The sequence below is a fragment of the Zootoca vivipara genome, chromosome 1, assembly GCF_965207765.1.
Source record: "Zootoca vivipara chromosome 1, rZooViv2.hap1.1, whole genome shotgun sequence".
NCBI classification, from domain to species: domain Eukaryota; kingdom Metazoa; phylum Chordata; class Lepidosauria; order Squamata; family Lacertidae; genus Zootoca; species Zootoca vivipara.
In genome coordinates, this window is record NC_142582.1 from 60,069,970 (window position 1) to 60,085,573 (window position 15,604).

General features: G+C 40.5%; 1 protein-coding gene across 1 annotated transcript in view; it reads left to right on the top strand.

The window, feature by feature from the left end:
• Window positions 1-15,604, top strand: part of LOC118097524 (mucin-5B-like) — a 51,769-nt gene that overhangs the window by 18,405 nt on the left and 17,760 nt on the right. The window contains exons 17-29 of the mRNA XM_088666064.1: window positions 56-108; window positions 673-773; window positions 1,855-2,006; window positions 3,013-3,151; window positions 4,236-4,346; window positions 5,464-5,643; window positions 8,065-8,301; window positions 9,411-9,567; window positions 10,445-10,573; window positions 11,031-11,115; window positions 11,331-11,368; window positions 13,503-13,598; window positions 15,305-15,549. Of these exons, the coding sequence (XP_088522190.1) occupies window positions 56-108; window positions 673-773; window positions 1,855-2,006; window positions 3,013-3,151; window positions 4,236-4,346; window positions 5,464-5,643; window positions 8,065-8,301; window positions 9,411-9,567; window positions 10,445-10,573; window positions 11,031-11,115; window positions 11,331-11,368; window positions 13,503-13,598; window positions 15,305-15,549 (1,723 nt within the window). The remainder of the gene's footprint in view (window positions 1-55; window positions 109-672; window positions 774-1,854; window positions 2,007-3,012; window positions 3,152-4,235; window positions 4,347-5,463; window positions 5,644-8,064; window positions 8,302-9,410; window positions 9,568-10,444; window positions 10,574-11,030; window positions 11,116-11,330; window positions 11,369-13,502; window positions 13,599-15,304; window positions 15,550-15,604) is intronic.

Below are 15,604 nucleotides of genomic sequence, written 5' to 3' on the forward strand. Positions count from 1 at the left end.
CACCCCTCTTTATGCATTTGTGTGAGACTTCCCTTTTGTGTTTTAATATCTCTAGCAAGTGCATTCGAGGACAATTGGATTGCATTGGAAACACAGAAAGAAAGAAAGGTAAGACCTCTTTTTTACTTACTATGCAACTTTAAACCAAGATGTTGGAATGTAACATTTGTTTTGAATTACTGTTGCGTTCCACATGCACAAGTTAGGATTTGATCCTCCCTGATCCTCTGGAGAATCCTAGACTTAGGGATCAAATCCAACCGCATCCCCTCTGCATTTGCTTCTCTACAGCTCTTGTATGTAGCTTTTAAAGTTTCCTCTATCTGCTTTAAGACAAGCTCTATCTCCATCTCTGAATAAGTTTGTAAAGGAGCGTGAGTTGAGTTAAGCTACTACTCACCCCTCAATCCGGTTCAAATAAAGAAAGAAGCATTGGGGGGGTTGACAACAGATCACTCGCATCACATCTATTGTGTCACTAACAGTAAAACATTGGGAGACAGAGATAATAAGGCTTCCGTAGAGAAGGAAAACTATGAGCATATATCTATGCCCTTGATGGTTGGAATGGTTTTACATTTTAGACATCTGGGGTTCTGGAATCCACTGAGTGCTATGCATAGTTTTACACTGTCTTGCTTTCTTGTCTTGGTAATTGTGTCCTCATTCCAGATTGCCCTTATCCAATGTCCTACTTTGACTGCAGCTCTGCTGGCCCAAGTGCGACTGGATCAGAATGCCAGAAAAGTTGTGAAACACAAGACATGCAATGTGTAAGGGTTTAAGCTCGTGGCAGTGATGTATGTATACTAACCACTCCATGCGCTCAAGTGAGCTTCCTGAGTGCTAATGGGAAGTGTATTTGTTCTACCCACACAAACCTCCTGGGCTGGCATCCATGAGAGCAAAGCTGGTTATTTTTCAAGGGGATTTCTAGATAGTTTGATATTTCTTTTGTCTATCTGATGTAAAAGAAATTAACATGAAGTGGCCTCTAAAGGTGCTACTGAAGGAATTTTTTTATTTGGCCTCTAAAGGTATTTCAATTGAGTATTAACTACTTATAAGGGCAAACAAATATTTTTGGAGACCCAAACATGGTGCCTGAATACATATGAACAATATAATGCCTTATTCATTTGGTTGTCTTCTTCTTGATCAGACATAATTCCAAGAAAAGCAGCAGGCCATGCATGTCTCCTATATAGTACTGCTACTCTCTTGTGTTAAAATCTCAACCATTGATACTGGCCTTTTATCTGCAGGATACTATTTGCCAGGCAAATGAGCTCATCCTCATGTTAGAAAAGGATGGCTTTCACTTTTCAAGGACTCAGCCTTATTTACTGTGGATAAGCACGAGCCATCCATCTCATCTGTGATAGAGGCGTTACCATTAAATATACAGATGAAAGGGGAGAAAGAGCAATTGTAGCATTCTTTTACTGATTCTCCACCTGTGGTGGTGGCAGGACTCCAGGGGTGTCACAAAGTTTACAAAGCAACCAGGGAAGGAGTAGGCAGGGGAAGCCATGGCTGTGCCATCTCCTACTTCGTCAGATTTAAAGGTAAAGCCTAAACTTCTGGCTTGCAACCTGTCGACTCTGTTTTGTAAATACACCACCATCTTTCCATCCAGATAATTCCACTGATTTGCAGTATTACCATTCTCTGAACATAGTCTTCACAGTCCCTACATCCTTGTGAACCAAACCATCTAATGTTTTATGGTGCTGGTGAAAATCTAACAGTATCATGACAACAGCATTTTATGAAGGGCTGCCTTTATTTTCTCCCCCAATATTTGTTCCCTTCCGTATCAATTTCCATTTTGTTTCCATGCACTCAACCAAGTATGCTACAGAATGTGTCTCTGGATGCATGTGTCCTGATGGGCTGGTGTCCGATGGTCACGGCAACTGTATTGAGGAGGAGCAATGCCCCTGCATGCGTGGAGGGAAGTTCTACAATCCTGGCACACGAATCACAGTAAATTGCAATACATGGTACAGTATAATTCAGTGTTCTCAAAGCCAGTGTGTTTGTAAATTGTAGCAAATAAATGTGAGAGCAGGAGGAAAAGGAGGGGCATGAAAGTATTTTAGTTATGTGGCGAAATAGGATGACCTGAAAGAGAACAAAGGGGAAAAGAGGTGCCAGCCTGTAGAGAGCAGGGAAGAAAAGGGTTTGGTTGTGAAATATCCACTGTTATTGCTGGCATCCAAAGGTTTTAGGAGGCCCCTCACAAAACAAACCCCTATAGACCAGATAAACTAGTCTATCAAGTTTTTGTTTTGTGGTGTGCATGATCCCGGGTATTTACAAATAGCCCCAGGCCAATTTTTTGAGCAATTGTGACATTTGTAAGAATCTTTTCAGTTTAATATTAATACTTTAATCCTTTGAATGATCTACCTAATGCAAGTCTCTGCATTCATTTTGGGGTGTTTTATGAACTGCACCGCAGTTTTATTCAAAGATTACCCAATGCAACGTACCGAAGAATTGAGCACCAGTTCAGGCTACCATTTTGGAAGTGACTGTCCCCCCCTCTATAAACACATAGTTTTGTGGAAGTGTTTCCCCTGCGGTAAGATCACACATGACAACAATCACTTTGTACAAATTAGATTTGCAGTCAGTGGCAATTATAGCCTCTTCGCTGCCATGCCCTTAACCATGAACATTGGTAAACTTGATGCTTCGATGTGAAACTCTCCCTACTCCTAAAATATCACCCCCTGGTAATTAAACTTGTTAATTTCTGGCATTATTGGGGTTTTATTTATTTTTGTTGCTTCAGATGCAGTAACTTATCACCCATCAGACAAGCTCTTTGCTGTAACTCCCCCTGTTGTATACATAGAAGGCTATACATTGTAATAAGAAGGAGAGTAATACTGTCATTTCAGCTGACAGATCCAGAGGAATTATCATTATACTAAATTACCCTGCCTACTTGCAGTTTTCTTTGAGGGGACAAGTTGTGATCTTTTATGTTTAATCTCCCAGCATGTGCTACAAGAGGCAATGGAACTGTACAAAGAACTACTGCCAAGGAGCCTGCATGGTGTATGGAAACGGCCACTACTTCAGCTTTGATGGGACAAAATTTGATTTCATGGGAGGCTGTGATTATATCCTAGCCCAGGTATTTAATCTTTACTACTTGCCTCATGGACTGTTTAGTGTGGAACCAAGTGGAAATTTTGTGATTCACTGCTTTACCCATCTGTAGCACAGTGCCCACCGATCCAGTGTGCGCCATTGAACTCCTTGGGGTATACTTATGAGTAGACATGCCTCGGGTTGTGCTGAAAGTGATTTTCAGAAACTTCGTATTGACTGACTGAGGGCCAGAATCTGTACTTTTTGCACTTCTTGTCTATTATTGTGGACTCTTGCAAATGTTGCATTGGGTTTGTCATGTAAGAAAATGACTCATCACATCAGACCATGGCTTATGGAATATCCCTTTTAATTCACCAGGTACCTCCAAGCAAAAATTCCCATAGATGAAAATAATTAGCTTGGCACACCATATTTTGCACACCATCTTAAAACCAGTTGTGGGGGAGGAGGGGAAAGGAGATTGTTAGCCGCTTTGAGACTCCTTCGGGTAGTGATAAAGCGGGATATCAAATCCAAACTCTTCTTCTTCTTCTTCTTCTTCTTCTTCTTCTTCTTCTTCTTCTTCTTCTTCTTCTTCTTCTTCAATTTACATGTTCAGCTAAACACTGTTTAAAAGTCCATCTAGGACTGTACATTTTAGACTGAAGAGTTTCGTATTTGAGTGTCCTCTTGTGCCAAAACACCCTACCACTTTGAGGTTTTTGTTTTATGATCAAGTGGTATATAATTTTTATGAAATAATAAAAAAAGGAAAATCACAACAGGAAGACAATTTCTTGACTAACTTTCTCCTTAATGTATAGTTTTCTACATGCCAGGAGTTGTTACTTTGAGATTTTAAATAAAAAGAATAGTAGTGAGTATTCAAAACTATAGCCTCTCTCACCTGTAGTCTAAAGTGGCACAGTTACCAGTGCAGATCCAGGATCTTTTGCTTCCTGAAGTAGAACAGCATATTCCCAAGTATGAGAAACAGTGGTTAAATCCATACATTTCATAAAAACTGCCATAGCTGGCCCACACTTCCTTCTGTAGAATATTTGCCATAGTGGCTTGAATATGGAAAACATAACATTAAACGTATTATTGTTTCCTTTCCCAAGGACTTTTGCCCTAATAATCCTGACCCAGGCACTTTTCAAATTGTAACACAGAACGTGGCATGTGGTAAATCCCTGAGCATTTGTTCCTTGAAAATTAGCATCATCTTGGAGGTAAGTCCACAATCAGCCTTATAAGTGGAGAACTTCAAAACTGGATATACAGTTTGTGTTTCTTTGCTTACAGTAGCTAATCTGCACCTTTCATACCCTGTCCCCCCATAAATTTCATTCAGATTTTAGAAGAGTGGTTGTGTTAATCTGTTGGAAGGAAGGACGGAAGGGAGGGAGGGAGGGAGGGCTAGATATGGTTGCCATTAGACTTCAGAATTAACTGGATTATTGGCTGGATTTGAGGGATCCCAACTCCTAATGTGTTTATGTATTACCTACTTCAAATATCTGGTTGTATTAGCTGGACATTGGGGAAAGGGCCTGGAGTAGTCTGAAAGGGCCTTGGCACTTTAGTGATACCATCACTGAGTATGCGCTAAGGCTTTGAAACAGGTTGATTATGACATAAACATCTATGGTCCAGAGTATCTAGCCCATGAAAGTTTATACTACAACAAACCTGTTAGCCTTTAATGTGCCACGGGACCCTTTGAGACTTTTACACTTGATCATATACCACTAACACACACAATTTATGCTCCCATTTATATGTGCATATCTCAGAGACCACATTCACCTGCATTCACATGCAGCACACACACAGTCCATTGAATCCCCCGTACCACACCCATCAGATGCACATCACTTATGGAAATTGACTATCCTTGAGTAAACCACTCATATTGCCTCATTCACACATTCAGCCTAAAAGTTGATCATTAGTGTAGGATTGCTTTCTCCTATTCACCCCACCAGCAGTTTGCAGCTTCTTTTGCCCTTCTGTACTCTTGAAGTTTAATTCTTCATCAGTTATCATGTTCCTGTGCCTATGACATCACAGTAGGTAGGGGCAGAGCTCATTTCTTCTGTGACATCACAGTAAGAATGAATAGATCCTGTGAACTGCCTTGAGGTCTATGGATGAAGGACGGTATGCAAATTTAATAAATAACAAATATCATCATCTTGGGGGGGAAGAAGAGATGGGGGTATATATTGCAGTTGTACATCTTGATGGGATGGCATATGAATTATTATCTACAAAGTGTTGCAGTTGCGTTGTCATTGAATTTCAGCTACATCCTTGCTCTTACAAATTATTTATGTCTTTTTCTAGGGTAGCGAAATCAGACTTCAGGAAGGGAAAATTGAGGAGATAACTAGTATGCCGCCTTTTGAAAGGAACTATAATGTCTATCTCATGGGAATTTACATTATAATCGAAACTTTCCATGGAATGACCTTCATGTGGGATGAGAAGACAACAATGATGGTACAGCTGGCACCCTCTTTTCAGGTAGGCGCAAACATGCTGACTTGCACAGGGTAATTTTATTTGCAGGATTGATTCATATAATGATTAATTTCCCTGTCAATGTATCACTTCCACTTTGGGGGTGGGAATTGAGCATCACATCTACACTGTCACAAGTGGAGAATAGACACATCTTTGTTTTGCAGCATGGAATAAGTTGCATGTGTGTTCATCTCACCTGATACATGTACATTTCCCTCCTATAAAGGAGTCATAGCTAAGTGTGCATAGAAATTGTTGTGAGCAGAACGACCCTTAGTTACCTGCTAATAAATTGCCCAGTTTGCAGCTAGTGTATTCTGCAGTTCTCTGGTTACCCTTGTAAACATAACATGTACCAATCAGATCCCTTAAACCAAGCCTATCTGCTTTTTTCATATTTAGGAAGCATTTGATTTATGTTTTTATAGCTTCCTGAAACCAGTAAATATAGAATCACCCTAAATCAGACAAATATTGGTAGGCTTACGCTGCAAATGCAGACAATATGCTTTGTCTCAGGTGAATCCAGCACATTTTTTGCCTGCTGTAAATTCTTAGATTGTTATCTTTTAAAATATGTGGATATTTGTTGTTGTTTAGTCGTTTAGTCGTGTCCGACTCTTCGTGACCCCATGGACCATAGCACGCCAGGCACTCCTGTCTTGCACTGCCTCCCGCAGTTTGGTCAAACTCATCTTCGTAGCTTCGAGAACACTGTCCAACCATCTCGTCCTCTGTCGTCCCATTCTCCTAGTGCCCTCAATCTTTCCCAACATCAGGGTCTTTTCCAAGGATTCTTCTCTTCTCATGAGGTGGCCAAAGTATTGGAGCCTCAGCTTCACGATCTGTCCTTCCAGGGAGCACTCAGGGCTGATTTCCTTAAGAATGGATAGGTTTGATCTTCTAGCAGTCCATGGGACTCTCAAGAGTCTCCTCCAGCACCATAATTCAAAAGCATCAATTCTTCGGCGATCAGCCTTCTTTATGGTCCAGCTCTCACTTCCATACATCACTACTGGGAAAACCATAGCTTTAACTATACGGACCTTTGTCGGCAAGGTGATGTCTCTGCTTTTTAAGATGCTGTCTAGGTTTGTCATTGCTTTTCTCCCAAGAAGCAGGCGTCTTTTAATTTCGTGACTGCTGTCACCATCTGCAGTGATCAAGGAGCCCAAGAAAGTAAAATCTCTCACTGCCTCCATTTCTTCCCCTTCTATTTGCCAGGAGGTGATGGGACCGGTGGCCATGATCTTGGTTTTTTTGATGTTGAGCTTCAGACCATATTTTGCGCTCTCCTCTTTCACCCTCATTAAAAGGTTCTTTAATTCCTCCTCGCTTTCTGCCATCGAGGTTGTGTCATCTGCATATCTGAGGTTGTTGATATTTCTTCCGGCAATCTTAATTCCGGCTTGGGATTCATCTAGTCCAGCCTTTCGCATGATGAATTCTGCATATAAGTTAAATAAGCAGGGAGACAATATACAACCTTGTCGTACTCCTTTCCCAATTTTGAACCAATCAGTTGTTCCATATCCAGTTCTAACTGTAGCTTCTTGTCCCACATAGAGATTTCTCAGGAGACAGATGAGGTGATCAGGCACTCCCATTTCTTTAAGAACTTGCCATAGTTTGCTGTGGTCGACACAGTCAAAGGCTTTTGCATAGTCAATGAAGCAGAAGTAGACGTTTTTCTGGAACTCTCTAGCTTTCTCCATAATCCAGCGCATGTTTGCTATTTGGTCTCTGGTTCCTCTGCCCTTTCGAAATCCAGCTTGCATATTAATATCCAGCTTGGATATTAAGTGGCCCCATTTTTCATTCTTTTAAAATAGTTTAACAGCTTAGTACAGAAAAGTTTTGAATCAAGAGAAACATATAAGACTGTTGGATAAACACGCTGGGGCGACGGCATACTCCCTAATACTCCGGAGCATCTTTCTGTGGCCCTCTCTGGCTGGCATGTCCCTTCAGTCCAGAGTGCCAGTAATATGCGACCCTTAACTCATGAAAAGAGCATGCAGGTCTTCTAGCATTTTGTAGCGAGAAGAAAGACTCATCTGTGGTTCTAAACTACTTTATTTACAATCTATGTACAGAGACTTCATAATCATGTCTGTGTTCTCTGAACAACAGTACAGAACTGCGACACAATGGAAGTGAAACTAACATACAATAACAACACTTAGACAGAAGAGATAAGACAGACTTCCGTTCCTACACTCTCTCAGACACTCATGTGATTTACACCAAACACACTAGTCCTTGCTGAAGCAGCTAAGGATAGCTAAAATACTAACAAGGACTAGTGATTGATACAAAGCATGTTTAGAATACAATTTGAATTTACTGCATTTGGATATTATTATTATTTTTTATTCTGTCAGTGAAGTCTTTGTAAAATGCCATGCTCCAATTTCCCAGGGCAGAGTTTGTGGTCTTTGTGGTGATTTTGACAACAGTGGCAACAATGACTTCACCATGAGAGGGCAGTCTGTGGAGATGCAAGCACTGGCATTTGGAAGCAGCTGGAAAGTCACCACTAGCTGTTCAGACAGAAACAAGGTTGACCTATGTGCAAGTCAGCCTTCCAAGCTCATACTGGGGCAAAAGCGATGCAGCATTCTCAAGAGTGACATTTTTGAAGCCTGCCACAGTAAGGTAATCTGAGCAGTGCGAGATTCCAGGCTTTCCGGGGTTTGTGTTTCCTTTGGAATGAGGCACAGCAGAGACTGGTATGGCGTATTTACACAAAAAACAACCTGAGCTTATGATGGACAGGTTTACAGCCCAAGACGTCTCCCATAGCCCAAAGCTCAACAATTTTGGGGTTCTCCTTAAAAATGCTTAAGCTTAGGGCTGTCGTGGTTTTTACTTTTTGAAAGATGGCAACCCTAACCTAGAGGCACATGGATTCCCTTCCCACCCGAATACTTGCTCTGCCCACTTTGATGCTGCATCTATTTTATGTTTCCCCTTTAGCAACTGCTGCCAAAATTAGCAGGATCAGGCAGAAACAGTTGCTTGAGAGTCCATATCAACTGGGGTTAGGCACCCCATTCTAGAACTACCCCAACTTTCCAGATGCATGAATTTGGGGAGCAGAATCTCCTTGAACTGAATGCCTTTCATTTGTACCATTTTTGGGATTTGTCTGGTGTGCAGATAGCACTGTAGTGGGATGCCACAAGTGAATTGTTCCTATAGACTGGAATGGTGTGTGTGTGCGCGCGCAAAACCAGGCCACCTGCATTTAGACAGATTATAATATTCTGCCCTATTTCCAGATACTTCAGAATACTGATAAGAAATATTTAGGCAATTAGTTTTATAGTTTCCCAGGAAAAGAAAATTACAATTTAAGAAAATTGTAAGCCTAATTAGTGTTGTAATAAGATAGGAAAGCACAGATGGACTTCAAAGGGAAAGGAGAGAAAAAGTGAACCTTCCCATAATATAAATATAAATTTAAATATAAAGGATTAGTGTTGTCTAATCGTATGGAGGTTAGACAAGATAATTAAAAAGCTTGCGTTTTCCTATGCCGAAAGCATGCATGATCCCCTGGGCATAATATTATGGTGGTGATATAGATTTTTTTTCAGAGCTGCAACTTGATAGGACTGCCTCCCAGGACAAATATTCAGTTTTCCTGGAATATTTCAAGGAAGGCAGTCTAGGCAGTCTTGTATTTTCTGTTTTAAGAAGCTGATTAAATAGCATCCTGGGAAGAAATGTTCATTATTGCTGGCTGTTCTTGGTTCTGTTAGATCAACCCAACACCCTATTATGAATCCTGCATATCTGATTTTTGTGGTTGTGACAGTCTGGGAGACTGCGAGAGTTTCTGTACTGCTGTAGCAGCATATGCAAGGAGTTGTGGCAGAGTTGGCATCTGTGTTGACTGGCGAAGCCCTAAAAATTGCCGTAAGTATTTACAAAGCAAATATAGTCTCAGCAGCCAGGATTGTGTAGCTGCATGTTATCTGAGGGGGTGAGAAATACTAGTTGCTAATGGTATTTAATGACACACTTAAGTGTATGACTGATAAAGTCATTTGTGACCCCTTTGTGATTCACATCTTTCACATTGTCCAAAAACATAACACTTTATTTTAGCCTTTTGAACAGTATGATACTTTGGAGAAAAAGACAGGTGGAAAATATCACAAATAATAGTGAAAAACTGTTCTCAATATGAAGTCATACTTTAAAACTACTAGCAAGTGAAGCTTACAAGAGTACACCTGGAAGAAGTGCTCCTTTTATTCACAAGATAAATCTGGGACCAACATCTCACATGCAGCTCAGCTACTTATTGCTGTGCATGGGACCAGAACCAGCGGCTAGAAGTTTCACCAATGACTAAGCTTCAAGCTGCACATGTCCAGCATGTCATGGGTTAAGACAGACATTATTTCCAGGGTATGCACATGGGTGTGTGGGTGTGTATGTACCGGCCTTCCATTATTTATTTACTTCTTGTTGTTCTTACTTGTCCTTCTCCCTAATCAGCAAGTTACATCATATAAAAGCACAATTAAAATGGGGGGAAATATCCAATCCCCAAAACAGTGATCCAGACAACACATTGCAGGGAGAACCTCAAAATCAATTCCTCAGTTTTCATAGGCCAGGATAACAAGATGAATCTCTTTACATTGCATCAAAAGTGGTGGCTGGCATGCTGCTGTAATAAATGTATGACTGGGGGATAGCCAGAAGGAGGGAGGGGGAGAAAGGAAGGAGATTCCATCAAAAACATGGACCTCATCACTTATGGCTAGCATGTCTTCTGATCCAGCTGTGTTTTGTGACCACTATGATTCACCCAACAAAAGAGAATGGCAGTATAAGCCCTGTGGAGAACCTTGTTTAAGGACCTGCAGGAATCCAGCAGGAAACTGTGACAATCTGCTTTATAGTTTTGAAGGTAAATGCTTTTCCACTTCCCACCAAACATGACATGAAATGAAATGAGAAAAAGGGTTCTGCTGAAATTCATAAAATGTGAAGGGGTTATATTTGATATTTTGTTTGCAGTGACCAAAGGCCCACTCTCTCAGTGAAGCACAGAGGTTGCCCCTCTTTCATAGCTGCCAAGTTATCCCTTTTTTTAAGGGAAATTCCCTTATGCTGAATAGGCTTCCTCGTGAGAAAAGGGAAAACTTGGCAGCTATGCCCTCTTTAATGGTTAAATTTACAAACCAAATTGTGAAAAAGACAATATATATTTATAGCATTTTTTATCTTCTATTTTCTAATTATTGCAATTTCAGATTTATACATTATAATATACCGTATGTATTTATAAATTATTATATCACTTAATAGCCAGCCCCCCTATTGAAAACTGAGATTATTATTTTGACGGTTTGCTCTCATTTTAGGCTGCTACCCAGAATGCAGTGCTGAGAAGCCTTATTATGACGAGAAAAAAAGAGAATGTGTCTCAGTGCTAGAGTGTACCTCATGGTAGGTCATTTTTAACAGCATAGCTCATTCTGCACATATGCTCATTAAGGTTTCTTTCATTAGTCTGTGGTGGCCACATCTTTGTAGACTCTGAACAGAGAGAGGGAGAGGAGTGTGGATTACTTTGTGTGTTTGTGTTTTGTTTGTGTTTGTGTTTTTGTTTACAAATTAAGCAAAAAAAGAATCAACAATATTTTATATATGTTTTCCTTCAGTGATCCAAAAGAAAAGCTCTGCTTGAACAAATCAAATGGTAAGTTGTCCAATGGTAAAGCTCTTATTAATTGTATTTAGAGAATATGATTTATATTTTATATCTAGAGAGAGCGAGAGAGAGCACCCCTCATATAAAATATCAAGGTGGTGTATAACAAAATATGGAAGTAAAATAAAGCATAAAATACCATAAAAACAACTCAAAATAATCATAAAAGTGTCTGGCTCATCTTGAAAAGGATTAAATGACTGAATAGAACTGTCAGCACACAAAGGTCTTCAAGAGACATCTACATTAGAAGCGAGGGGTCCTGCCAAATCTCTGCTGGAAATTCCACTTAAATGTGCAGAGTTTAAGGTTGTGCAGTGTGTGGAGACCAGCATCTGGGAACTTTGAGAGAGTCACTGAATCAACTAGGCCTATATATCCATAGTCTTCCTTGAAGTTAGCCAAGGAGTTCTTGACTTAACAACTAGTTCTTCTTGAGCACAAAGAACCTTATTTCTTTTGGTCTCATCAATGACTCACATCATGGGTGGTATCCAACTAATGTGTCCCATCAACACAAGGACTTCTGGTTGTGCAATGGGACTCCCCTCCTCTCCCTTGATGTGTGTCCTGCACCCTCACAAAATCAGTCGTGGAGTATTGGGGGAACCCTAAGAACAGATTTAGGGAGTGGACGGAAGGAGGTGGGGAAGTCCTGATGTCTTTTCATTAGCTTTTCTTAACATTAGATTAGGCACAAATGATAGAGCTGCATCCAATAATTTTGCTACTCATCAGGAATAAGAAGCAAGGTTGAATGAGTATTTGTTGAGTTAATCTGGGTTTTGTTAGCTTTGTAGGTCTCAATTTCATTACAAGCCTAATATAAAGAAAATTCTTGGCTATACATTCGTTGATAAGAAAGTAGCATGTGGATTACTTCAAAGCACTAACCTGCATAATATATTCGAAAAAGCAGGGCATGGTTTAGAGATCACGCCTCAAGGCGGGGAAATTGTTGGCCCTTCAAAGCCAAGAGGAGGTGAGGATGTGTGAGATTTTAAAAGATCAAAAAGGCATAGTGGGATGTGTCTGGGCAGAGAAGTGAAATTAATATATTCAGTTGTTCTATGTCTGTTTTTACTGTATTGTAAATCACTTTGGGATGCATTGTAGGAAGTGATTCATAAATGAAATCAATAAATAATTACAATAACAATATACACTACAGCATCAGTAAAAATGATGATCATTATACTAAAACAGGCATAGGCAAACTCAGCCCTCCAGAAGTTTTGGGACTACAATTCCCATCATCCCTGACCACTGGTCTTGTTAGCTTGGGATGATGGGAGTTGTAGTCCCAAAACATCTGGAGGGCCGAGTTTGCCTATGCCTGTACTAAAAGTTAATATTGACATTTGAATGCTGACAACTGAGGAACTACTCGAAAGGAAGACAGCTTAGGGTCCACGTCATAGAGTAAGATCAAATGCTGACCAGTTTGCAGTCATGGACATAAAAAAAAATGAAATGATCTTATTATAAATCTGATAAGAATACTTACAAAATATTTTCATCTTACATATGTGCCACAAAGGGAACAATTCTCATTAAAGTGGACAGTTATATGCAGGTATATAAATTGCTCCCTCCTTCAGGTGTGCAATAGCTACCTATGGGAGGGCAAGTTGTCCGGTTTCTCCTTTGGCTGGGTAGCATCAGTATGAGGGCACATGGGTCAGCCAGTCTTCTGGCAGGCAGCATTAGGATGAGGTCATAATGACCAGTCTTTCAATGACCAGGCAACATTAGCAACAGGTCACAATGGCCAGTGTGTAGTAGATTCACAGTGGTGGGGGCACATTGGTCACTCTCCCTCTCTCTTATTCAATCAGGCGGCAATAGCAGTGTGTGGGCACAACTCTCTTTCTCACACATCCTGAGATAACGAAAAGCAGGACACTCCTGTTGAGATAGACAATAGCAGTGTGTGGGCATGAGGAGGATGTTGGATTAAGTATGGTGGGTTTCCATTCCTTGCTCATGGTGTGTGTAGGGGGAAGGGAATATGTTGATCAATGTCAGTGCCATTTGCCAACTATGGCTGCTGCTGTTTATTTTGGAAAGGTGTCAAATTTTCAGTAAGAAACTGGATGCCCCATGCTGCTTATTGTTTTAGGGGAAACCATAGTGGCTCCCCCCGTGTCACCAGCAAAATCAGAAATGAGAACCACACCATGCTTCTGTAATGTAAATGGACAGCTGATAACAAGTGGTAAGGCAGACATATTTCAAATAACTTCAATGGACTTATTTTATATGTGTACTATTTGTTTCATAAATCATCATTGCAACCTTTGCAGCTACATATTGTTGTGAGTTTGCGTGGTGGGTGTAGGCTGTATGTCTGAGTTCCTTCCAATTCCTGGATCCAGCAGGGATTCAAATCACTGGAATAGTCAGGCAAGTTTCTTGGTAATGGCCGAAGTATGGGTTGTTAAGGTAACAAAGGGAATGGTCTGCACCAGAGGACAAATGGGTTCCTCCCTCCAACTCTCTCTTAGTTAGAAAGACAAAAAGTTGAGTTGCATATGTGAGTTAGAAGCTGCAAGTTGGACAGCTGAAAGACAAGAGCTATGCTTGATTTCTGCTTGAATCCAAGGCTGTGCCTAGGGAAGAAGTCAGACCTTCTTGGGATGTTAATGCCGTGAGCCCACTCATCTTAGGCTCAGGCTGTATATGTGTGTAAAAAACAACAACCCATATATCATAAAGACATCCCAGGCTCCACTGTACCTCATTCCAAGGGAACCAAACCCTGCGTCAGCATCTGGAACCCCTCGAATCTCACATCGCTCAGTGATTGGGGTGGTGTGCAACAATATCATTAGGTTCCCCTCCCCCCCCAAAAAAATACAAAGGAACAATCACAGTTTCTCACTATTTAGTTCAAGGTGGCTAAACTGTGGCCTGTGAACAAATTCTAGTCTCCTAAAACATTTTTTAAAGAATCCCTTCCAAAATTCGTCCTTGACATTTTTTAAAAAAACCTGTATTGAAAACTGAAAATTGGGTTGTATCAATTAAGTCATACTTAGACATGCAGAAATTAATGGACTTAAATTAGTCATGACCATTACTTTTAATAGGTCTACTTTGCATGTGACTAGCACTGGATACAATTTTAAAGTAATCATTTGTCCACTAATTTCAGTCCACTAATTTCAGTGGGTCTGCTTCAGTTATGACTTAGCAGGTGACAACACACACACACACACACACACACACACACACACACACACACACAGAGAGAGAGAGAGAGAGAGAGAGAGAGAGAGAGAACTTCTACTACTTATAACAACAACAGTAATGTTGTTGTTGTTGCTGCTGCTGCTGGGTTACTGCAGCCAGTATAGAATAACCGATGGAGAAGCCTTATGGAAGGCAGTCTTGAGAACTACAGCTCTTTCCACTTTTACACTTTGAACGCTCTTCCTTTGACATGGAGCCATCAGATGGCTTGCCATGAATCAGTGTTGCCCTCTGGCCAAAATACTTAAGCCACCCCAATTTCAAACATCAAATGGACTGAACATCCTATCCAATGAAGAGTCATTGATCTAATTTTTACTATCATCAGCCTGACAGCTTTGATGAAAGTGAGTACAGTATCTGGTTGTGTTTTCAAAATTTTCAGATGCGCAGTTAAAAAATATCATGTGTGTGAAAACACATAAGCTTGAATAACTTGCTTGTTGGATTTTTTGATGATTTTTTCATTTTTTCTGTTGCATGAACTGCACCCTTATTTTTTCTGAATATATTCATCCAAAATCTGTATAAATTAATAATTTTTCTTGGCATTGGGTGATGATTGGTGTTTTATTTTTTAAGGGGATGGTTCTCTGCTTTATAATGTATGTATCTCATCACACAGACAACATGTTGCTGTTTGTTCTAACTGTTCCTCTGGATTTTTAGGCAGTAGCCAGTTTGTGACAATGGACACTTCACGTTGGTGTATTTATGCCTTTTGTAATACATCATGCCAGATTGAATTCAACTATGGAGAATGTATGTCATTCTATACCACTCCTGTCCCAAGCAAGCCTGCCATGATCCCCAGCAGACCTTGTAAGGGGAATAATCAGAACTGTGAGAAAGAGCCTCCTCTTCCTTCGTTTACACCTGGGAGTGATTGCACTGACCTCGTTCCTCCTAGAAAGGTGAGCAAGCAGCACTGCTGATACTACAAGTGTAGAATGAAAAGTGTTTGTTGCT